General features: G+C 40.8%; 2 protein-coding genes across 2 annotated transcripts in view; one reads left to right on the forward strand and one right to left on the reverse strand.

The window, feature by feature from the left end:
* LOC145453226 (uncharacterized) overlaps nt 1-25,062 on the forward strand; it is a 555,138-nt gene that overhangs the window by 18,782 nt on the left and 511,294 nt on the right. The gene's annotated exons all lie outside the window — the stretch shown is intronic.
* Nucleotides 539-4,621, reverse strand: LOC145453207 (uncharacterized). The gene is made up of 3 exons (XM_080331180.1): nt 4,592-4,621; nt 870-4,527; nt 539-777 (listed from the first exon to the last, which is right to left on the reverse strand). The coding sequence occupies exon 2, from the start codon at nt 4,525-4,527 to the stop codon at nt 1,183-1,185; it is 3,345 nt and encodes a 1,114-aa protein (XP_080187306.1). The 5' UTR covers nt 4,592-4,621; the 3' UTR covers nt 539-777; nt 870-1,182.

Consider the following 25,062-nt stretch of genomic DNA (forward strand, 5'->3'; position numbering starts at 1 on the left):
TAACGCGTCGATTTTCAGGTGCTTCTTGCGTGAGATCGAGGAATAAATAACTATGAGGTTGTCTAGCAGCGTCACGATAAGCCTCTGTTAAAAATCTAGAGTTTGGATACATTTGTCGACCAAGAAAACTGATCTGCTGTTGGTCGCGCGGATTCTTGAAAATCACCATATACGAGCTCGAGAGACTCAAGTCACGTGCTCCTTTACCCTTGTGATACAGGTTCTGTGTGATATAGCAAATTGACTTGGCTGAATGATGAGAAAATCTTGTAAAGTAGTCTGCAATTTTCGCTGTCTCAGTCATGAAATCATCCACTATAATCAAGGTGTCTTCAGAGCAAACCTTCAACTCTTCTAAAATATCTAGACCAGCGTGGAATTCTACGTTATGCATCGTCTTGAAAACCTCCTGATAATTATTGTAACAATATACGACCCTGGACACACTAGGTTTAATCATTGATGTCGCATGTCTAATCAGCTTGGCAACGAAAGTAGTCTTCCCACTTCTTGAAGGACCACTCACAATACACGCGAATGGGTGGATCAATTCCATCGTTTGTTGTTTATTGAAACTCGATAAAGTGCATGTGTTTATATATCAACAAGGTTGGGAATATCCACTGTTGTAGTCATCTTGTTCTAGCGGAATATATAAACCCAGTAAAGTTCGATTTAGCAATTTTCGCCGGGTTATGAAATCTTCATCTGTTTCTCATCGTCAGTGGAAGTTGTAGCGTTACGAATGCTTCAGGTCGTCAAGCAGCTGATCCCAATCTGTAAAATAATAAATCACATAAGAGGATTCATAATACGTTCATAGCGCTTTAAAATCTAACAGTGTTACTATACCAAACTATAGACCTTACCACGATCACAAGTTTTGGTGGTCTGCTTTTCATCAATCGGGTATCATCGACATTGGGGGTTGTTTGGTAGAACCAAGAATCGTGAACTGTGGTAATTCCCGCTCCAAGGTAATCATCGCTACATGTAAACCATTAAAATCTAACGACATGACAGACTTTAGATAGGTAATAGTGTTATCCATCTGGAAAACAAATGATACATGAACACACAATACAAATAAATCACATCAAACATACAGTATATACAAATAAATTAAAGTCACACAAAATATATACAAGTACACCACAATAACATTCAACGCCGTGATTTATTTTATCTTGGGTCACTGTGAAAGCGATTGAGAGCGTGGAAAGATGCATCGGCGTCGTATCTCACTTCCATCAAACCAGGTTGATGAAGATAATGAGCATACGCATCTTTACAGCATTGTCTCGAGCGGTCAAAAGAAATCGGATCAGTCAAGAATTCGTTTCGATGCTCATCACAAAAATAACGCGGAAACCAATTCTCGTAATCACAGTAAAATTCGTTCCTTTTCTCGGAAATGAGAATATCATCGAGCGGTGCTGAATGCGCGATGAAAAACGAGTTGATATCCATCGAAAGTAGCATGAAGCAGTCGGCTCGAAAATATTTGCATAAACAATCATAAAAAAACGACAACATCCGTAATTTGACATTATTATACAACCAGAACGATACTTGAATGCAGTTATCTTGCTCGATCTTTTGAGGATGCTTCGTTATTTCAAATAGATCTGTGTTTAATTGTTCACACTTGATGAAAAAGCGATCCTCCACATTTGCGTCCAATTCACTTTTATCACAGAACGTGGTTTGTTTGAGTTTACGCGGATTCATTAACTCGCAATCATAACAAGAATTCGCAGCGAGTTTTTGCGTTAGCTCAATTATATCCATGTTAGGCTCGCGATCCCCAGCGCGTCGACAGTCTGAGACATTTTTCGCAAAGTTGTCAAAACATGTCTTTTTTGTGAATTCGACAGCCTCATGAATTTTTGATACCACCAACCCGTGATCTACATACCATTTGATCAAGTCGGAGGTTAGCAAGATTTTCTTACCGCAGTACGACGCAACCAACATGTCAGTGGGTTTACTGGGTGATTTCCGATCTACAGCAAGCTGATTCATGTCACTTTTCACGGTATCGCGAGACACCGTGGTATTTTTGAATATCGGGCGGAGTTGAGCGAATCGCTTTTTCGACCGTGGTCGAGTACAAATATCAACCAACAAACAACCAAAGAAAGTACCATTCATCACCATCTCCATCAATTTCTGTGGGGTGACAGACTTGGCACGAGTCAGTTGCGGTTGAATGCCATCGAGATATCGCACAATATGAGGATTTCTCTTCTCGATATTCCACTCGCATTCCCATTTACATACAACTCGATAATTTAGACTTTCGTAATAATCATGAATGCGTTTAGCTCGCTCTCGACGTACTGGGTCGTCACATCCGAATCTGCAATCGTGGGCGTGAAAATCGCATCTAAGGAACAATAAGATTATCCCTTGTCCGCCCGAATTACGATAAAACCCATCAGGTCGATAATTGCGTATCCCCACGTGAATTTCAGACCCGTTAAAAGCGTGGTGAACATGCACCTTATGAATATGAGAATACCAATTCATCCACTGGGTTACAGTCTCTGAGCATTTCGGCGCGGTCTTGACAGGTTTGAATTTAGTACACTCGGCGTCGATTGGTTGCCAACGTACCGCAAATCCGGTTGGACTTGGTCGACTTAAAGCATACAGATAGAGTGAGTCGCTGGTCAAACTTGTTATATGTCGCGCAATCTGTGCATTTCCCTTATAGAAATGTTCTTTTATTCGAGTTACACCTGGTTTTGGGTATCGATGGAAAATGATCGATGGTCCACCCACTAAATTGTCTCTGAATAGCGAAAACAGATCCCGGTGTTTATCATTGAACAAGGTGAAATCACGTGGGATGCTATTAAAAAGATGTCTCGATACAACCCCGAGCAGACAGACCGCATCCTTGAATATATCAACATTGAATTGACTTTTGAAAGATTGGAATTGTTTTTCTAAAACCTCTATGAGGTAGCGAGTATCGTTCGCGTTGCACCATCCGAGATAATCACGCAGAGAGGTCATTTTGTTGTCGTTCCAAACCTTCAAACAGTTTTCATATTCCGATGTTGATATATTGTAACCTTTTAGTGGGTTATAAAACTCGTCGTGGTTAGGAAGCCTCGAGTTATCCAACTTTTCCAAACTAGTCAGAAACTGGTGCGGGAAGTGAGCTTTAGTGGTGCTACATTTGAAGGCTTCCAAATATGAATCATACGAGAACCCGGGTGCCAAGTAATTCACAATATCCAAGAATTTGAGTCTGTTGGTCGTCATTGAGAGAAATTTGTTACCGCGTTTCCATACACTGAGATTGTCGTCAACGAGAAAACCAAACAAATACGCTTTGAGCCAGTTCAAGTCATACCGATCACCATTGAACGACAAAACAGGAATTTGACGTAAATAACACATAAACTCCTCCTGTAAACGCTCAAGGGGTATTGGGTGTTTTGAAGGATCAAGCGCTTTCATTTCGGTAATTTTTGATTTGAGCATCTCCAAGTAGGGTTGATATTCTGTGAGTGACAGTCTGAATGATTCGCTTTGAATATCATGAAAATGATCAATCATTTGTGCGCACAAATCGTTTGTGTCACCGCTCGAGGCAATCACATGCGACTCCGAGTAACCTTCCGCATTAGACGATATGCTAACAGAGATGGGGATGTTCTGGTGCTCTCGCAAAGTTTTTGAGGTATCGTACAAGCTCTCTATACTGAACGCGATACGGTATTTGAAATAACGAAGTTCGTGAGGAACGAACACCCCTTCTAGATCAAGTTTTTCAAAGATGTTCAGAGGAGGGCTATAAACCCAGCCGGGGAACACTTCAACAGGACCCGTTACACATTTGTGTCTGGTCAAATCATATTGTTCATCAAATAATCGTTGGCAAACATCACATTTATAGGTCTGTATATATCGCCTCATATCAGTAATGAGACAGAAGTGTGCATGTTCTAAATGTAAATACACAGGTTTCGCTTCAAAGGTACTACGACGTAGTGCGACAGCTTTACCCTCGGTCTTGGTGTACACGAATATGGCCACATTAAACAAGACCTCGATATCATGTAACATGTCAAGTGTCACACCAGATTCTACACTGACGCCATATACCGAAGTAAATTGTTGAGCCAAATCTTTGGTATCTTTTCCTAGTGAGTGCGCGATACAGCGAAAAGCACAGAGATTATCGTTGTACTTCGTGTTATTTTTTCGACGCGTAAATGTCGAGATACATCTTGATTGTGCGAGTCCTGGGGGTATTTTAATACCGACACAACCAATCAACACACCGTCGGTAGGATATACATAAAACTGCGGGTTGATCAGACATATCGATTGGGTATCTTGGAAAACATCCGATCGCTTACGATCGATGACTCGAATATTATACACACGGCTACTGTTCACTACATACGATTTCACCGCTTGCCAGTTCTGAGATGTAATTTGTTGGTGTTGGTTGTCAATCTCTGGTGGCTCATTCTCGTCCTCGTGATTTCCCCGTCGTCGACTCATCTGTAGAAGCGATAACACACAGTCAAATTCAGAACTTGGGGAACATTAAACTAGTCTTACTTACAATCTATTTTCTTTGTCGGTGTCTTCCTTGACTCTTTATGCTTAATAAAATCAGCGACGTATTAAACTACGCTCGCTAACGTTGTGTTATAGCGGATAACTTACCGGTAGACTTGCGTGTTGTTATTAATCCTTGAGTTTACTCTGCCTGTTCAACAACAAAAATCGTTACATCACACTCACTAGTTCTGAATAGTAATAACTCACCAATCCAATTCTTTGCTCAAATTTCGATGATTGTTTTGTCTGTAGTATAAACAAATATTAAATTATGTTCATAAATCAAAGTACTCGTACCGAATAACTTACTCATTAAACCCTTGATCCCTGCGTCGATGTAATCTCTATATGTAAACTATTTAAATCTAATTACATAACCGACTTGAGATATGAAATAATGCTATCCACCTGAAACAAATGATACATTAACAAACAATACAAAAAAATTCATATTGAACAAAGATAATGTACAAATAAACCCCAATAACACCACACACATTATATACAAGTAAATCTCAATAAAATTCAATGACAGGATTATTTTCTTTGATCGCTATGAAAATGATTGAGATCATGAAAAGACACATCGGCGTCGTAGTTTTTTTTTTTTAACCGTATAAATGGTGTGGCACATCTTGATTGTGCAAGTCCTGGCGGTATTTCGATATCAGCTCAACCAATCAACATACCATCGGTAGGATATACATAAAACTGTACATTAGTCAGACAGACCGGCAGTGACTTTGTATCTGCTCGAGAGTTTTGTAACAAATCAAGTGCGGTTTCCAAGCGAATAGATTCAACAAATTCATCGAATTCAGGTAATGTTGAAATTAGCGCTGGTGTTTCTAATACACTATCGACATTCGCCGACGCATGAAAATAACGAAATCTCAGAGTCTCAGTGTGATATAAAATGAAGGCCAGTGCGTAGTTCACTTTAAAGGTGTGTGACTCGGAGAAAAATATCGCTTGGATATCGCGGTAAACATCTGTTAGCTCACGATCGATAACTCGAATATTATACACATGACTGGTCTTTTTCACTACATACGATTTTATCGCTTGCCAGTTCTGATTTACAACTTCTTGGCGTTCGTCGCCTGTCTCTGGTGGTGTGTCTTCTTCCTCGCGAACACGATTCCGTCTGCGTCGACTCACCGACTTCAGCGACGCCTGGCGCGCTATATCTGCGTGGTTTGGTCGCATTTCGATCGTTGTCGTAAGGTCGCGTTCTGCGGATTCAACTCTTAAATCAGGCGTCGTCAGATCACCAGGATTAATCACGTCAAAGATATCCGCATTCTCTTCAAATTGCGATTCGAATGCATTTGGTTCATAACCAAATGTATCAATATTGTCTATCTGAACCTCGGCCATTGTACAATCTAACTGCTCCAACCAACGTTTATGTCTGCGACAGCAAAGTATAACAATCGGATCGTGGTGTTGGCTATTTATAGATTTATTTCGATAGTAGCATGCGGCTGGCCGGGAAATAATTCAGCGTGCAGGTCATTCGAAATATAGGTCGCGCACGCACTGCGTAATCCTCAGAACGGACCGTGTTTCCTAATTTCAGAACCGGACGTGTTTAGCGTGTCACACAGATCAAAACGCCACCACGGACATCTGTTTTTTCAAAATCGCACAGCCCACTGCGCTTTAGTGAATTTCCTGTTTAGCGAAACGGGCGATTTTATTGTGTCGCACATGTCAAACGCACCCACCGACATCTGTTTTTTCGAAATCTGAGTGGTGTATTTCACCATTTTAACACATTGTGGTGTCATTCTCATGGTTTACTTTTTCAGGTGATAGTTACATATACTCGTTATGGCAACTAGCGCGATTATTGAGAATTACCTTCTCTATTATCATAACTTGACAACCCCCACATTGAGCGAGACGGAAAAATTCATCCACGGAGTACTAGATTTCTATGTACATGGACAAAACGTGAGCCGTGTTCGAAAGTGTGATTTTACCGCATTGGTTAACTCGATTCGATCATACGGCATCGACTGGAATGGGGTTTTTAGTGTCATAAGCATTGCGGCGATGAAAAGTGACATACGTACCCTAGCGGCGTACAGAGATTTAGCAACAGACGTCTTGAATACTCACTACAGTACATTGATAAGTGACTGGGTAAGAAGAAAATTCATTCGTGCCGTTTGTCACTTGTGAACGACATCCTTTCTTACAGAACTCCTGTAAATTTTATTTCAATTCAAGTCTATTCACGCGGGTCATCAGGATTATACAAAGACTGTTAACTCACTCAATATCACGCACGTAATTCTATAAATGTCGGCGGGTTTGCTGATGACTCTCACTTTACCAAACGATATGGCATCGAACAGCATCATTAACACTATGCGAGTCGGAGCAACTTCAAATTTTCACGTCGGCGTCAAATTCGTCTCATCACCCAAAAGAGGTGGCGTTAGCCAATATCTCAAAGGTATATTCATCGACGGCAATAACGAAGAGATATCTTTCACGTGTTTCAATCGTGATTTGTTCGGGGTCATTGAGAAAGCATTCGCCAAACGAAAAAAAACTCATGGTCAAATCCGGTTGGGTCCAAATTGACAAATTTACTGGAAAACCTGCTGTATTACTGGGACGGGCTTCGTCAGTAACTCTGCATGGAAAATCGAGACATACGACCGAAGAATACCCATTATTGACCTGTGAATCGGTATACGGAAATAAAGATGAATACGTCTCGATCGCTGCTACTTGTGTTTCTCGAGAGGAGAAGACGGTCAATTCTGGTGCCGGAAAGGAGTTGAAATTATACAGTTTTACATTGAAGGATGATACTGGCGAGGTGGTTTTGGATCAATGGAACAAAGCCTCGCTCGTACCTGGGAAGAGATATCAACTCACTCGTGTTAAAAACTGTGACGGTAGCTTGAAAATCGATTCGTTAACTAGACTTGTTGAATTGAAAGAATAGTTTGCATATTTGTATACCGCAATACAATATTTCATTTCGCGTAAAATGTATGACCTATGTGATTCGACAACTGGGTTAGTGCGGTGTTGTTCTACTGATCGAGGTGTGAAAATTGTGCTATCGCGATGAAGTTGCGACGGTGAACAGCAGACTATTCTATAGGTGCGAAACAGCGAATAAGTCGAAAGTATTATTCAGGTGGCAATCAATAGCGAGGAAAGAGAACACGATCGGTCATTTGACACGACTAAACTACATCATATATTATAATTTACGATCAAATTATTTCACACTGACCGGTCTATAGTGTAATCATCGATAGTAGCGACTGGACGAGAAACAATTCCGCACGCAGGTCATTCGAAATATAGGTCGCACTGCTTAATCCTCACAACAAACCGCGTTTCCGTTTGTGCGGTTATTGTTGGTGACTCGTACATATTCAACACCACGCGAGAGATGTCTGAAAGTGCGAATCACGACCGCACCCATAAGAACACATGGTGAATCACCACAGATACCGTAAGAATACACGACAGACACATTTATCGTCGTTAGCATGTCGCCGCACGTATACCAAAAACATTAGCATGTCACCACGAGTTTCGCGTTATCATGCGACTGCACCCATAAGACGAAAACGTTAGCATGTCACCACGAGTTTCGCGTTATCATGCGACCGCACCCATAAGACGAAAACGTTAGCATGACACCCCCGCCATAAGACGAAAACGTTAGCATGCCACCCCCACCATAAGACGAAAACGTTAGCATGCCACCCCCGCCATAAGACGAAAACGTTAGCATGCCACCCCCGGTTTCTCGTTAGCATGCCACCCCGCCCATAAGAACCCCATAGCCGCGTGCGACCGATCTATATAACTACTCCCGTCGGCCACATCTCGAGCATTCGCTGTTTCGAGCAGGGCAGAACTTGCGAAGCATAGTATGAAAACCGCCACAAAATAAACACGTTTTCCTTTCAGAAGACTTACTCTGTAAAGCAGCCAATTCGGAACTGTGGGACAATGCAGGCGATTGTTCTGGCGAGTGTGAATTCTTCTGCAGTTCCTGATTTCCCGAAACCATGTTAGCGGTGGGAGAAATTTCATAGGACGAGGAAAATGCGTGTGCCCGTTCAAGAGAGTCGGCTATCTGCATGGCTTTTTCGAGCGTCAACTCATCATGTTCGAGAAGACGCAATCTAATACCAGATGAGCGCAAGCCTGTAATTAGGGCATCTCGTATGGCCTCCATCTTGTGCTCTTCTGCACTAACAGCTTCGAAATTGCAATCGCGCGATAGAGCGATCAACTTTTGAGAGAACTCGGCGACAGTCTCGCTAGAGTCTTGTTTAGCAGTTGCTAGTAAATGTCTAGCATACATGATATTCTTTTTCTTCCGGTATAACTTGGTTAGGTGCGCCATGGCCGATTCGAATGTGCCACGATCTTCGATTAGAGAGTATACGCTTGGCGATATATAACCAGTCAAAATAGCCAACTTATCGACAACTACGTCGTTGCGGCCACTGCTAGATGGTTGTCCAGTGTCTGTGCCGCTGGTCGGTGGCAAAGAAGACTCTACAGCCGATATGAAACTTGTCAACATTTTGTTCCAGTGGTTGAACACTTTCAAAGAATCTTGAGAGCTTGGTAACAATTCTAGAACCGGCACGCGGATATACTTCTCTTGCGAAAAAGCCATTCCAGAGTCGATTGTGTCAATAGCAGTTAATAAAATTGTTGTGACCTTTCGAGGAAAGCGTAGACGAATTTGGTTGATAGAGCTTTCTAGGTTTTTATTAACTGAAATTCGGCTACAATCTAAACGGAACTAGACATGCACTTCCAAGCATACAGACATAAGCAACTGAGGTAAAAACAGAACGAACAGAGCGAAGTAAACTAATTACAGTAATCAGCAGGCCGTGTTATTTTTGGCATATGCCAAAACTGCCAAAAATAACTTATTTTTGGCATTTTTCGATTTTTATTTTTGGCAGTTTTGGCATCGTCATCTAAATAGATAGTTTCAGCCTCGAATTAGTCACAAAAACGCTTTATTTGGGCTAGTTTGTTAACAGACACCACAAAATGTGCAGCATCCACGTATAATCAGTGCCAACAAACAATAAGAAGAAAAAACGTAACGATTTCATAGGTTATTATTATAGGCAGGGTTGCCATCGACATGGACCCAAAAATAAGGACAGTTGAAGAATTAGATTAGCATGAACAAGCTTTTTTGTACATACTTTGTATTTATACGAGCCGGGACATATCACATTCCATACTTTTCGCCAAAAACAATCTGCTACAGCAGTGGTTCCCAACCCGTGGTACGCGTACCACTAGTGGTACGCGAAAGTCTTCCAGGTGGTACACGACTAGATTCTGTCTTGTTTTCGACCGAAGGGAGTTATTAGTTCAGATGGGGTTGATTTTGAGTTTTTTTAAGGTCACCGTGGTAAGGCCATTGTCGTGAGTAGGGGCAATCCCACCAATGACGGTCTATACGGGTAAGAGATCTAGTCGTAAAGCATTGGGATTCTTACCCAACTAAATTCCGTTTTAATATATTTGACCACAGGAATTCTAAATGGATCCACTTCAGAAATCGTACACCGTGCCTTAAAATGGGCAGTATATTTTCGGCAGCTCAACACGGTGGAAACATTTTCGACCGCCTTCGGCGCGCGTACCTCATGTAGGTGGTACGCGAGCCCTGCATAAACCCTCGAAATGGTATACGTGGGGGAGAAAGGTTGGAAACCACTGTGCTACAGCAACTCCTTGTTATTAGATAGTGCTTCATGGATCTCACGACAGCTCAGGTCTAGGTTCACCTTTACTCAGGGCCGAAACAGCACTTCGTCATCCTCCCCTCCCCCCCCAAAAAAAACCGTTGGTCTTGGGCCTCCCCATCGGGTGATAAACCAAACTTCTTCACCTCATTGCGATTAGAGGCCTCAACCAAGATGGAAAAAGGCCGTACACCCAGTTTAGACAAAATCATTTCGCTTGAGCTTATTCTGCTGTAGAGAAAACAGCAGGAACCTGGTACTGCTGTTTACTGCTAAAATGACGTCCGCGGCGGTAGCTTGGTACAGACGAAACTGCTATACCACTCACTCACTGTCCTAGCTATCTCACCATTTAGAAGTCAAATCTTGTGGTGTGTACATCACGAGAGTTCTTTTCATTTATGATGTCATAAAATCTCAACGCAAAAGCTTACTTTGAGAATATTATGGAACACAGATACCAGAGGGAAACGATCAAAGTTCTGTAGTTGTTGAAAATAAGACAAAATAAGGACGCAAGTCGAAAATAAGGACATTTCTTAGAAATAAGGACAGTCGAGTTTTCTAAGACGTGGCCCTTCAAAATAAGGACAAATCTTAAAAATAAGGACGGTATGGCAACCCTGATTATAGGGTTACCATACGTCCTCTTTTAAGAGGATTTGTCCTCTTTTTTGACTTTTTTGAAAGTGTCCTCGGAGGACGCCCTCTTGTCCTCTTTTTTGAGATTTTGTCCTCTTTTTTGAAAATATAGGTAACATTTAGAGCAAAATGCGAGTGACATGCCGTAAATTAGCACAGAAGTGACGCTCCGGCGGGTATTTAGGAGTGAAAAACGGTGATTTGAGCTGTGAGCGAAAAGTTGACCTTTTTTTTAGTCAACCGATCACAAAGTGGGAAAAATTCACCGATTTTTGAGAATTCTTCTCCGGTTTTGCAAGTCCCAAATTTCTGAAAAAGTGTCCTCTTTTTAGATTTCCAAAATATGCTAAGCCTATATTATTATCAAACGAAACCACAAAATGTGCAGTATCCATCGGAATCGGTGCCAATAAGCAAAAAAAAGAAAGAAAAGCCTAACAAACACGGTCAACAACCGATTGTTACAGCTGTTGAATAGACTTAAATCATTTGCACTGTAACGGTGCTTCCAAACTGAGGTCAGTTAAGTTTCTCCTAAATTCTTTCTCGCCCAGCGAATCTGGGAAATATCGGCTTCAACAGTAGCCGTTGAGAGAAAGAATGTTGCCAGTCATCCACAAAAGGTCTTCAGAGCTTCAAAATCTTTGGAGGGCCGAACCGGCTTCCAAGCATCATGAAAAGAGATCACTTCGCCAGTGCCATCGATCTCATCGCGGAAAGAATTTTCTTCCCGATCCTTTTCCAGGAGTTTCCTGTGTTGTCTCTCAACACATTCTATTTAGTAGCCCGACTATCATTTCTCCTTCAGTCTACCGATATATTTTCGGAGGACTTTTGTCACTTCAGGTGGCTTTAATATTACCAACTCGCATGGAAGAGTACTGGGAAGGTTAGCTTGTTTAAGAACATTGACGCAACAAGACTGTCTGGCAAAACGAGACTATGCAGCTCAGAAATAGCCAGACAGTTTGTTGCGTCACAATGTTCAACTCGATCACAATGCAAAAATCGTGGTTGATTTTGGGGGTTCCAGTTCCATGAGCAGAATATAATTTATATTTTAATAATCAGTACTGCGGCAGCTTCTCATTGATACCCGTTTTATCAAATTTAGCGCTCGACAAGCCGGTCAAAAATGGCCGTAAAATTGCCTTTGGACAAATGGAAAGTATGACGTAAACCAAATGCAGTCAGCCGTTCAATCTCGCTGTGCCCACACCATTTAGCACACCATGCTTTCACCCCTAATAGGTGGGCTGGACCCAGATTAAGAAACCTGCCTTTCACAAACGCTCTTCTCGCTTGTAACGCGGTCCTGTCAACACAACACCATGAGCGAAATACACTATTTGGCAGGCCGTGTTATTTTTGGCATATGCCAAAAATTGCTTATTTTTGGCATTTTCAAATTTTTATTTTTGGCAGTTTTGGCATCTGGCTCCTGAAATGCCAAAAGTAACACGGCCTGGTAATCAGTAATCAACCAAGTGTCTTTAACAATCACCACAATAGTCTACTAATACAAACATTTTGCTGTTAAGAGATGTTTTGTTGGAGATTGTGGAAAAAAGTTGGATGAGTAAAGTCAATCACGGTGACTTCGAAATGTCTAAAAGAATCCACTTTCTCCTGCGATATACATAAACATTTTCCATAATAACTTCAAGATAAGCTGCCAGATAGAAAATACCAGGCTTGGCGTCAAATGTTCATTAAAAAATAGTTCGCCAATTTTATGGGCATATTTGTTGCGATCATACCCAAATGTGTCTTCGGAAGCGTTACACGATATTATTACATTTGCCACCACGTATATTTGTGGAAAAGGATTTTCGGCACTCGTTCATTTCAAAACCAAGGCGCGGATTTTCAAGACACGAGCAGTCGAGCACGTTTTCAAGAAATGCAGTTGCAGATTTCGCTTTAAAATATTAGAAGTCATCACAATTTATATATGAATAGTATGATCTTATTTTTAAGAAATGGTATTCGGTTGCTGTTTATCACTGAGCCTACAGTTAATATTTGCACGAAACAGATAACGATTGCACGATAATCGAGCTAAAATTGAACTGGATCTTCGTGGGGGTCCGCGGATTCCGTGATGGTCCGAAAGGGGTCCGCTAAGACAATAAGGTTGAGAATCACTGAGGTAATGAATAGTCGGTCTCTAGAAATTTCGTAAAATATGTGTCTGGATGTGATTATGGTTTATATTCGCCGCGTTCCTGGTTGCAGGACCGGGTACAGAGCTAAGAAAGGGACATCAAGTGAAGCTGGTGACTCTGTACCAACTTATGGTTTCCCAAGAGACTGTGTTTTAAAAAAGAAGTGGGTAAGAGCTATACCAAGGAAAGAATGGACAGTGTCGGGAGTACACAGAGTATATGCAAGCAGCATTTCAGTACCGAAAATTCCAAATCTTTGACATATGACACTAACACAGCACGTCATCATAGTCGAGAGTCAACATCGTTGTGTAGACCATATTTGAGTCCAAATGCAGTAGCCTACCTCATATATTTCCACAGTTACCGCAGTATTTGAGCAAAGAAAGTCATCCTTAAAAAAGTAAAACATCCAGTGCAGCAGCAGGTCTAGCAAACGAAAAGCTGTCGTTGAGAGCCGCAATGATGAATTTTCGCAGCAATCGCAAGTCAAAGATTTGGGAGCTTTTATTGAAACAATCAAACAAGCAACTTTGCTGGAGGGATACATGACTGTATTAACGAAGATTCAACACAATTTCATTACATAGTCGTGAATGAGGATAGCTCAGTACCGCCTAAGCTAGCAGTTTCAGTCATTGTGACGGAGGACCTGCGGGATTTCTATCATTTGTGAATTCATCAATTGTATCACAAGATATGTACGGTCATCTGTTGCAGCAGCTCGTTACAAACAACCACTGAATTAGTGAATATCCTTGCTTTCTGCAAGGCAGTGTACAATGGCGATTGTCTGGACACTACTGTTCATATTGCATCAGCTATCACTATCAGTCATTTGAAATGTTCTGTAATGTCAAGAGACGGCGCCTCACACTTGAATGAAGAGGCCGATGCCCTCGTAAATTTTATAATGGAGCAATTAAAAATGACTTCTCGGCCAAAGCAAGGCCGTCGGTACTCGCCAAACATCCTTAAGACGGCATTTCTGTGGAAATTAACCATCAGCAGTTTGTACAAGAAGCTCCAAACACTTTACTATATATCACGGACGGCACGAAGAAAAATTTCAATTTGAACACATCCGCTCAAAAACACTCCAATATATATGTTGATTCACGAAAATTGTCTAAAAATTAGGGGCATGGCCTCATTGGCTTTCTATAGCTACGCCTATGTCGGAAATACGTTAATTTGAAGGCTTTATGTCGACCTAATGCGGTTACGTAGCCTACATACGTCGCATGCAATAGCCATATTATCGATAAAACCGATATAGCGCAGTCCTATTTCGTAACAATCACAGCCGAAATTCACTGTTTCCATAGTCAAAACTTGATTAGTGCCATTGTCACGTTACCAAAAACACTGCCTCTGCTTCAAATTGATTTGAGATACGTTACCAAATCACTAATTCGTGGACCAGCCATTTAAATGTAAATTCTCCCGTTTAGTATGTGGTGAGCAGGTAGTCGTGTTTAAAGAGTATATAATTAGTGTCGGCATTATGATAGAGAAAAGACGCAGACAGTTGGCTGAGGCGGAGCTATAAGGCTATTTTCAGAAGACTTCGCTTCAAAACAACAGTGCTATTTTACCAAGCTACACATTGCCCGCGATGTAACGTCGAATCTTTGTAATATTCCGAATGCGTTTTAATGTGATTGAAAAGGGTAAAAATGTTCGATGTTCATAATTGCTTCAAAAATATACGCAAGCTAAATATTATTTTTGTAAATTGACCCTCAATTCCACACTACCTCATTACATTCTCAGTACCCGGAGCCAGTCTCAGGTGTTCCTTCTTAATTCAATATACGTAAATTTACAACGTTGGCGACTTTAGTAGGTTTATAGATTACTAACACAATCACAATCATTGACGTATAAGATCGTTCTCTTCTACATACCACATATATACAGCACATTTCGTTGTTCATTTACCATTGCTTGCCATAAAAGTATGGTTCAGTGGTTCTCAACCGCCGGTCCGCGGACCGGTACCGGTCCGCCAGGTATATCACAATTTTATACCATAATTTGAAGATGCAATATGTTGAAGGGTTGTCCATTGATAAAATAGTTTAAAAATTATGACTCAGAACTTCGTGAGGTAACATTAGGTCTGAAAACATGTTCGAATTGACTAGAAGTTCAAGACGTGCCATATAACGACATGCGAGGGACAAGTACGAGATGACACACTAAACCGCGCAGTTTGCCTGATCATTCGCTTTCGCTTCATTCATTTGTGCATGACCGTAACGTCGTCACCCCAAACCCCCAATAAGAGCAGCCGAGCTTAACGGGGGCCCAAAATTATTTCGCAAGTAAACATAAAATATAGGGTATTTTTTTAAACTTTATCCAAGGTTTATCCAATATTTTTCGCGCCTTGCGCGACTAAGTGTCACTGAATATCTTGCTTGCTGGGTGCCCTTCTCCGAGAAATACACATAATGTGCATCAGAAATGTGCGCCAAAAACATTCGGCAGCGAGAAAACCTGGGTCGAAAAGGACTCCCTTTGTTGACAGAAAAGTTCGATATATATAGCCTATGTCTAATTGCCCATGGGCGTCCAACTGGCTGGCGTCTCGCTGTTCCAATTTGGAATCTTTTCCATCTTTTAGTTTAGTACGCTTGGCCGATTTCAACATCTATTCGCTATATATAACAGACAGTAGGTCATGCAATGGCATGCAACGCAGTAATTGCTTCAACAGGCCCGCTCGAATATGTTTAACTATACTATATGCACGTGCCCTAAATTTTCTAAGACGATACTTCACTCGCTTCCACCGAAAAATCTGATAATTCCGAGATAATAAAATATTTATAACAATATATATGCAATTATCAATATTATTGAACGAGTCAGTCATAAATTATAAAAAAATTTCGCGCTTCGCGCGATTCACATGCACTTTTTGCCTACACTGAGTATAATGAACGTGCTCACAATAAGGCCTATTGGGGAAACATCCATCCCACTGTGGGGTCGCAGTCCCCAGAAGTTGGGCATATCCCACTGTGGGGGCTCAATACCAACGTTTCTTGGGGTGGGCTGACGAAGTGATTTTTCGACCCTGATTTGGTAGATGAGCGGTATAGCTTGGTAAGGTCTTTTCGTGTGGCACATTGTATTCGAAGTAGCCAGAGTAGCCCACGTTTCGTGGTAGAGGGCAATGAGGCACGTCAAGGTGCTGATAGGTCGACTCCGAAACGATTATTTTCTCAATGCTGTCCAAGAGAGAACTATTTTTCGAGCTGCCGTGGTCGGTTAAACCCACGGCCTTTGGCGCAAAAGACTGTCGGTGGTAGCACATTTATCTGGGCAAGGCAATTTTACCTTGACTCAACAAACTCACTACCGCAAAATCACATGTATGCCATCAGGAATATAATTAATTACGATCAAACCCCTCTTATAAATGCCATTCTCTAGCACCATATAGGCTACTTACTTTTGGGTTGATCTGGAGTTTTTTCCGCCTACTATTTTTTGAAATTTTACCGGTTCGCGAGGTGAAAAAGATTGAGAACCACTGATTATAGTTAATGTGGTTGTTTTTTAGAATGCCTTCTGAAACGTGATGGTAAATTGATGAGTCGATAAAATACTTCGTAATTTTTCTTGCTGTCTCCAAAATTGACAGAGCAAATCTTAGCACCGCGAGAGCGATGATGACGCCGATGACGATGCCAGTAAGATTTACCATGGGGGATGTATCAGCTTTCCGCTTTGCTTGGTGTGGATCGGAATAGCCTACTTTATAGAAATTGCCTGAAAAGCAAATTTCAGATGTGATGATATTAGTGATGCAAGATGCACCGACATCGCTGGATGCCCATGTTCGTCGTAACAGCAACTACTACGATCATGAAACGTTCAGTGTGCCTTCGAAAGCAAAGAAAGAAATTGTTTTTCCATTGTATGTGATTCAAATTAAATAGAGAGCAGGAAGACGGATTTGTAGTTTAGTCCATAAAGCCGCAACAATACCAGTTGTTGCTGCAATATTGGCTTACTTCACCCAACACTACATTTCGAATGATAACGTGCAATAGAATCAATAAAGTCTTTTACCATCATTTTGTCATTATCAATAAAATCACAAAATCATCTTTAACTAAACCAATATTACGTCGCAATAATCCCTGTTACGTTGTTAAAACCAGGAGGGTTGTTGCTTGTGGTTTTCATGGTGTCTGTCGACTACAATGGTAAGTTACACCAGGCCAATTATCTGCATTTTTATTCCGTAGCTTCCGACTTGTAGTAGCTTACGGCCCATTTCTAGGCATTTTGAATAAGACACCGCTTACACCAGTATTTCCCAACCTATTCGCCTTCATTCCCCACTTCAGATTTATTACGACCCTTCATTCCCCATCAGGAACGTAACAGCACTTTGTTAGCCCCGCCAACAAAACGTTGGTCTTGGACCCCCAGAACCCCCTCAGCCCCCCTGAGCCTGTACGCTTTTCCCCTGCAACTTATCAGCTACATTGGGTCTACTTTTTAGTGCGTCGTCGTGTGAAAAATTTTCATAATTTGTGTAAATCGGCCAATATGTTCGGGAATTCCGTATATTTTGCTATCCATTTTTTATCCCCTCTCTGCCCACGTAATCAGATTTACCGGTAGAGCTGAGTGAGGTGCGTAGGAAAAGGTAGGACCCCTAAATAAGAATTGAACATCTTCGGCGGACCCGTTGGTATATTAACGTCGTTACATTATGCTATGTCTTGACCTCCTATATCTTAGGCTTACCATATTTTGGAAATCCAAAAAGAGGACACTTTTTCAGAAATTTGCAACTTGCAAAACCGGAGTAGAATTCTCAAAAAACGGTGAATTTTTCCCACTTTGCGATCGATTGACTAAAAAAAAAAGGTCATCACTCCTGCTCAGAACTCAAAATATCGTTTTTCTCTCCACATTCCCAGGTGGATGACTAAAAAAAAAAAAAAGAAGGTTATGTTAATTCACGAAATAAAATTGGTCCTCTTCGAGCTCGCCTCCCCCAAATTGGGGGGTTTGGGGTGCGGCAGTTACGATCCTGCTCCCCACTACCCAGCGCTTTTGTCATCATAGAGCAGCTTTCTGCTGATTTGACTACAGAAGACACACAACCACACCAGTACGCAAGACAATCGCCTATAACTGCAACATAAAACCTATTGTGAACAGATGCCAGTAACGCTCAAAATTTCGCGAAAGCGTTATTGCATGTCAAACTAGTCGTGTTAAAGATGAGGTTTTGTGAACAATACGCAATATAATTTTTGATACATACATTCCAGAGCGGCGGTAATTGCGCAAGGCGCATATGTCTCCGTGAATATGCAGACTGTCCTGCATATAATTCTGAAGAAATGCGTCTATTCCCCACCAGAAACCATTGAATTCCCCACCAGTGGGAATTCCCCACCGTTTGGGAACCATTGGCTTACACGGATAAGATGGCGAGGAGGAGCCTAAATAAACCTTCACTACCAAGGTAAGAATTCCGGACTCGACATCAGCGGTGTCTTATAAAGAAAAGTCAGGATGGTAGTGTCATAGCTAGCGCTACCACGACTCCAACTCCTACTCCAACTCCAGTTATTTTCAAGCTACCGACCTACCGAAACTGTCAACACACTGGCTCCGATTCCATCTCCATCCCTAATATGTTTTATCAAACTCAGACTCACACATTACGGTCAATCTACCCAGAATATCAAATTCACCACTACACGGTTTTCCATGACAGTATGAAATCTACGTTATAACAATTCTTTTAACGTGACACCATCTATAACAGTGGCCGACAAACCACGGTACACGTGCCAATTGTGGCATGCGAGATCTTTTTCACGACACGTTAAATTTTCGACTTGACTTGACAAGTTAAATCTTTCCTCTCCCACAGGCTCGATCAGACCCGAACAGCGGAGGGTTTCATTTCAGAGCTGATATGCGAATAGGCCAAAACACTACAAACGAATGCGACCTACAAGAAGCTTACTTAAAAGCGAATATACTCAACTTCTTATTTATGTTATCTAAAGTTTATGTCCTTTCTTGAAAGTTTGACATGAGTTGCAATCAATGCGGTCAACCGTATCTTGTTTGTTATCATAAGTGGCAGGAGCGGCCCGATTGGCTCAAAATTTATTATAAAAGTCAAGAAGATGCACATGATCTCAGATTATCTATACTTTATCCGGCACTAGATCGCAAACTAACCAAAAAAGCTATCCACTCAACTCCCGGAATACACCGCAGAATCTTATACACCCTACTATATTTAGGCAGGAGGGAGATTAGCCCGAATGTTGGAATGTAAGCCATTGCTAGGAATGGTAAGTGACAGTTAGAATCACTGAAGCATATCGAAGTAGGGATCGATGGGAACCCTTGGGAGCGAGAGAGAATGAAGAATGACTGCGAGAGAGATTCAAAGACGCTCCCAAGAATACTAAAAGCAAAGACCTCTGAACATTATGAAATTCGTGTCGTGGAGCACAAGGCCTTGAAGGCGATAAGCTCCACTGTGTTGTACCCATTAATACATACATACATACAACCAGTCATGAGCCTTACCGCATGTGACTGTTTCGCTGCAATGCGTATACTGCACAACGCGACTCATAGACGACAGATTCACCGCTTCACTTGTCACCAAACTCATAGCATGTTCCTGATGGTGAGGTAATATTTATCTGCGTATGGCAGTTTCATCTTTTATGTTTAAATGCCACTAGATCCGCAAGACTTCTGTCAATTCACAGTTCGCATCGTCCATTGTATAGTATACGCCGTGGGTCGGCAACCCTTGGCACGCGTGCAATTTGTGGCGCGCGAGATGATTTTTCATTGCACGCCTAATGATTTCACGCAAACAACATATTGAGACCATGTTTTTTGCAAAAAGTAAAAGAGAAGTTATCAAAATGTACAAAGCTCGTAGGCGATGCAAAATTATTTCGTAAATCAACATAAAATGGAGTCATTCTGGGCAGATTTTACTTATCTTGAAATTTGGTTCTGCGCTTGGCGCGAATTCTTGGAACCTGATGCCTTTATTATGATGTGGGAACCCCCAATAAATAAATATAAATGTATATAGGAAATGTTTTTTTGAAAAATAGGCATGTGTACAGAATTGAGTCAACCGTATTAGCAGTTATGAAAGAATGTCAACATAATATCTTATGAAATCGTTTGAATGCTTTAGTCTAAGAGTGTTCACTGTGTCGTCTTCGGGAGCGCAACTATTATATGAACCGGCATTCTGGCGCTGGGCATTTTCACGCTATAGAAGACACGACCTACACTGTAAATGAAAATGGTGTGTTTTCGCAATTCACACCCTAGCGTAGGGTGTGTTTTGAGTCATCACACTCATTGGGTACTAAATTTGTAATTTACACCTAAGCTATTGGTGGAAATAAGCCAAATACACCCCTATATACACATACCATAAAATATACACCCGAAGCATTGGCATTTGGGGTGAATTTTTTGAGATTACACCTTTTGTCAGACAAATATGAAGTTTGGGATTCAATCCGCGCTGACCGCTTCCACAAGCTTCCACAAAACTGTTGAAAATTTAAGTCTGTGTGGGTCAGAAGCCTGGTTAAGCTTATTGTGTCTAACTGTAGGTAGGGTAGGACATATTCTCTTTGGGTTTGAATTATCCACCGAAAATGCGTGTTTTCGCCCACTCTATTGTTGTCCGTGTCTTTAAGGCTTCTTGGTTAGGCTTAGGCAATGTTGCATTGTTCAGTTTTTATGGATTTAACCCGGCTCGATCTAGTACATTCGCCTACGCATATAGCTTCAGCTTCAGTGACAAATAAGCATCCGTTGTATTAGTTCGTGGTGTGCTACATCGACATGAATGAATAATAGCTAAGTCCACAATATCATATTGTAATTCACATTTATCGTGCACTGCGGTACCCGTACTTTGGCTGAAATTTCACCCTGGCTACTATGGTGTGACCGATGTATCTCAAGTGTGTGGAAAAAATACGGCACATTATGAAAGTTGCCACGATATTGGTTTATAATTTCTTTCATGCCAACGTCAAATGCACAGTTGTACGAATGTACGTAGGCTATATCTATGTACAAAATTTATCGGGCCTATGCCGCACGGCATTAGTGTATAATAACAGAATAATGCAGGTTACGGGTATTTAAAGCTGGGAATACCAGAAGGAGTCAAATTTTAGCCACAAACTTATGTGAGCAGTACGCAATATGGGCATAGCAAGAATTAAAATTATAATGGGACACGAGGTTACGTCACGGAACAATCATTGAAGTGGGCGAAAGAGGGACTAAATTGGGGCAAAGTTTCCTGGTTATTTTCATACCTATATTGTTGTGTTATTCACTATTTGGTAGCTCTATGAATCGCACACTAAGCCTAACCGACAACGGCAATTCGCATACAGCTTTCGGATCGTATCAATAGTTCGATCTATGAAGATCAATCTAGTACTGCAAGACTTTTTTAAGCTTATTATGATGTAATCTGCAGATTCACAGCTATCAAATCCACATTTCTGATAAATCAATTATAGTATACATACAAATATTCCGGAGATCCTTAACTTCAATATAGTTATTGCATCAGTTAGTCAATTGTGACATCATAATGGAACATACAAACCGTCGTCACCACAGCAGCTGCTGCTATGTTTCGCTACAGCTATGTAAAATGTTTCGTTATATGCCGTATTTCCGCGCTTACGAGACCGGACTGGCTATCGTCCTATCGACTGACCGTATTAGTTGTCGTGAATCTGTGAAGAAAGCCTCATTCGAGATTGAAAATATCTGAATGGTGAGTTACATTTCGTATCGGTACCGTACTATAGTAGTAGAGAACATTTGTTCCGTTGCGTTTCCGGTACAGATCCGATTCCTGTTACTCAGTGTTGCAGCTGTACTGAACAGAATTATATGTAGCAAGCTGGAATTTTAAACGTACCGGTAGTGACGATACATTGAATTCACATACATTGCTGTATCACCAGTACCGATACCAGTATCCAAGACACAGTAGCTCAATGGCTCTAATGGAGATACTGTTGACAGTTGCAGCATCAGCTTTGATTATAAATTACGGTAATTTGGGCTTGATCAACATCGCTTGTAAGTGATTTGAAAAAAATCGATTGTCGATGTATAGGTAAGTATTATGATTACCAAAACACATCACGACCTGTTTAAGTGTAAAGCTAGCCACTGATTACGCAGAGTTATGTTATCAGCCTATCACCCTGTCATTATCACTGAGCTATATACACATTATATGTTATATTATGTTATGGCAGGAAGCTAAACATATTATCTATTCTACTTCAGACTTGCATGGGCATAGATCGCAAATTTGGGGCTCTTGAAGAATGAAATTATCGATTTCTGCTCATGAGAAAACAAGTGTAACATACAAACAGCAAAGGGCCGAAAAATATGAAGCAATGGTATCTGAGGTGAGCAATGGACATTTGATGATGAAAGCTTTCGATCCCCGTGAATTGGGGCCAGTAAATGTTAATGATATTATGACATGGGTGAAAATATGACGATGCTATATTGCTATCACTATGAATATGAGAGACTTGACTATATAGGAACAGGCTTGCCTTAGTATTGAACATATTTTGCAGTGCCCCCCTCAGACTATCTGCTAAGAGTATGTGACCCATCAACCAGACTACTTCTTTTGAAACTACTTCTCTGAGTTCTGTTCATATATTTATTTCAATTTGAAGCAGCTTGACATGGATTTGACATAGTCACTTCTATATGCTTGTCATTAAGTAGAAATTTACATCTATTGCTTGAGTAGCAATGCGCACTACTGCGGCAACTGGGTGTGCAACAATGCACGGATTATTTGGGTCTTCAATGTTTTGACCAATATGAAGAGGCAAACATAGCCTTGCCAAAGTTGATCAAACTGTCCTTTTGATCAATATAAACAAATCATAATATATGCACTTCTTGACTCATGAAATGACATACACAAATGACATGACATGCACAAATCTGCTTTTTGTTAGATTCAAGGACTGATTGCTATTAGTAGCAGACTCTTACTCTGTGAATGTGAAATCAAATATGTTGTTGGTGAGTAATATACCATACGTAGGAGAGTTGCAAAATTGTATTTTAACTTACTTATTAACAAGCATTAAAGCAAGTCAAGGCTACAACATCAGTACACATTTGGGATGTCTTGGGCGTTTCGAATCCAACCCAAATTATCAACTGAATGTTTACCGTATGCCTCATGATTATTTTTTCAATTTTAGGATGCTGCTATACAAGCAAAATATCGGGGAATTTCAACCAAATCGACGTCGCATTTAACGGTAGAAGCGTATGATGCAAAACAGTAAAGGATCGTTATCAAACAGCTTATATTACAAGGTAATCATGATCATCCAGATAATTTGCTAATTTCGAAGTCAACGTTTTCAAATCAAGACACAGTTAGACATCTATCTGTGGCGGGGTTATAACCAAGTCACGAGGCTCCGAGTCATAAGTCAATCTCACTAATATAGTTTTGACTCGAGTCAGGTCGAGTCATTTTTCTTTGACCACTGAGTCATGGTATTATGACTCGAATCCGAGTCCAAGTCATTGTGTTGACTGATCAGCTTCCAGTTGAAATCTTGTTCAATCCACTTTTTATAACTCTGTTTGGTGATATCGAATGGTTCGCATTTATAAATATACTAATTTCCCTCACTGGTCGAAATTTTAAGTACCAGTACCAATAGGCGCAATCTAAATAGTGAGGTTACTTTATTATTCTCCGAAATTTCAAAGAAATGTAGGTCTTGGCCGTCTGAATCTTGAGTCATATGACTAGGTTCGAGTCATGCGCAATGACTCAAGTCCAAGTCGAGTCAATACACTGATTGACTCGAGTCGAGTCATTTCCATATTTTGAGAAAATGACTCGAGTCAAGTCGAGTCATCAGAAAGTCGTGAGTCGAGTCAATTCATGACTCGAGTCAGTACCATCCTGATCTGTGGTCCCTTTGAATCCATTCTGAAAGTCAATATTGCCTGAGGAGGAAACGTTTCAAACGTGTTTTGAATCAATATTAAATTCATATCGAAGTCCTATATCTAATCGAATTTATGAAATCTTTCGATGGTCTAATTTAATTATAATCCAACGTCTGATTTTCCTGATAATGCTACAGTAGTACTGTATAGTGCGAAACGTGCCAAGCTGGCTGTACAGCAGGGGTGTTCAAAAATGACTTTTTATTCTCAAATTCTTGTGGCTACTTGATGAAATTGTTAGGTTACCTAATTGAAGCTTGCGCACTAAATTTGGTTCGGTTCCAACCAGCAGCCGCATTGCTACAGGAGACGAAAGTTTTTTTTATTTATTATATAAAAATGAGTCAAAAAAATTCAAAATTTTCTGTGCACCCATGCAACCGTTAGGCTGTCTATGAACAATGCCCACCAAATTTGCCTCAATTCAAACCATCCGAAGCGGAGTTATTGATGTCGAAAACTTTGGATTTGAATAAAATAGTATTTACGATGGGAACAACTGTAATAAATGATTTAAAAAATCGGTCACCGTAAATACTATTTTACTGAAATCCAAAATTTTTCGACGCCAATAACTCCGCTTCCACTGGTCGAAATTGAGCCAAATCGGTTGAGCATTGTTTCTATAGAAAACCTAACAATATAATGGGTGAACAGAAAATTTTAAATTTTTTTACTCATTTTCATATAGGCCTGATAAGTAAAAAACTTTGTTCTTCTGTAGCAATGCGGCTACTGGTTGGAATCGAACCAAATTTGGTGTGCAGGCTTCAATTAGGTAACCTAACAAT

The sequence above is a fragment of the Botryllus schlosseri genome, chromosome 13 (assembly GCF_051294905.1).
Source record: "Botryllus schlosseri isolate E-star chromosome 13, Bs_hap1, whole genome shotgun sequence".
Classification (NCBI taxonomy): Eukaryota; Metazoa; Chordata; class Ascidiacea; order Stolidobranchia; family Styelidae; genus Botryllus; species Botryllus schlosseri.

What these genes read in the sequence shown, in the direction of transcription:
- LOC145453207 (XM_080331180.1), bottom strand. Translation starts at nt 4,527, where the DNA reads ATGAGTCGACGACGGGGAAATCACGAGGACGAGAATGAGCCACCAGAG.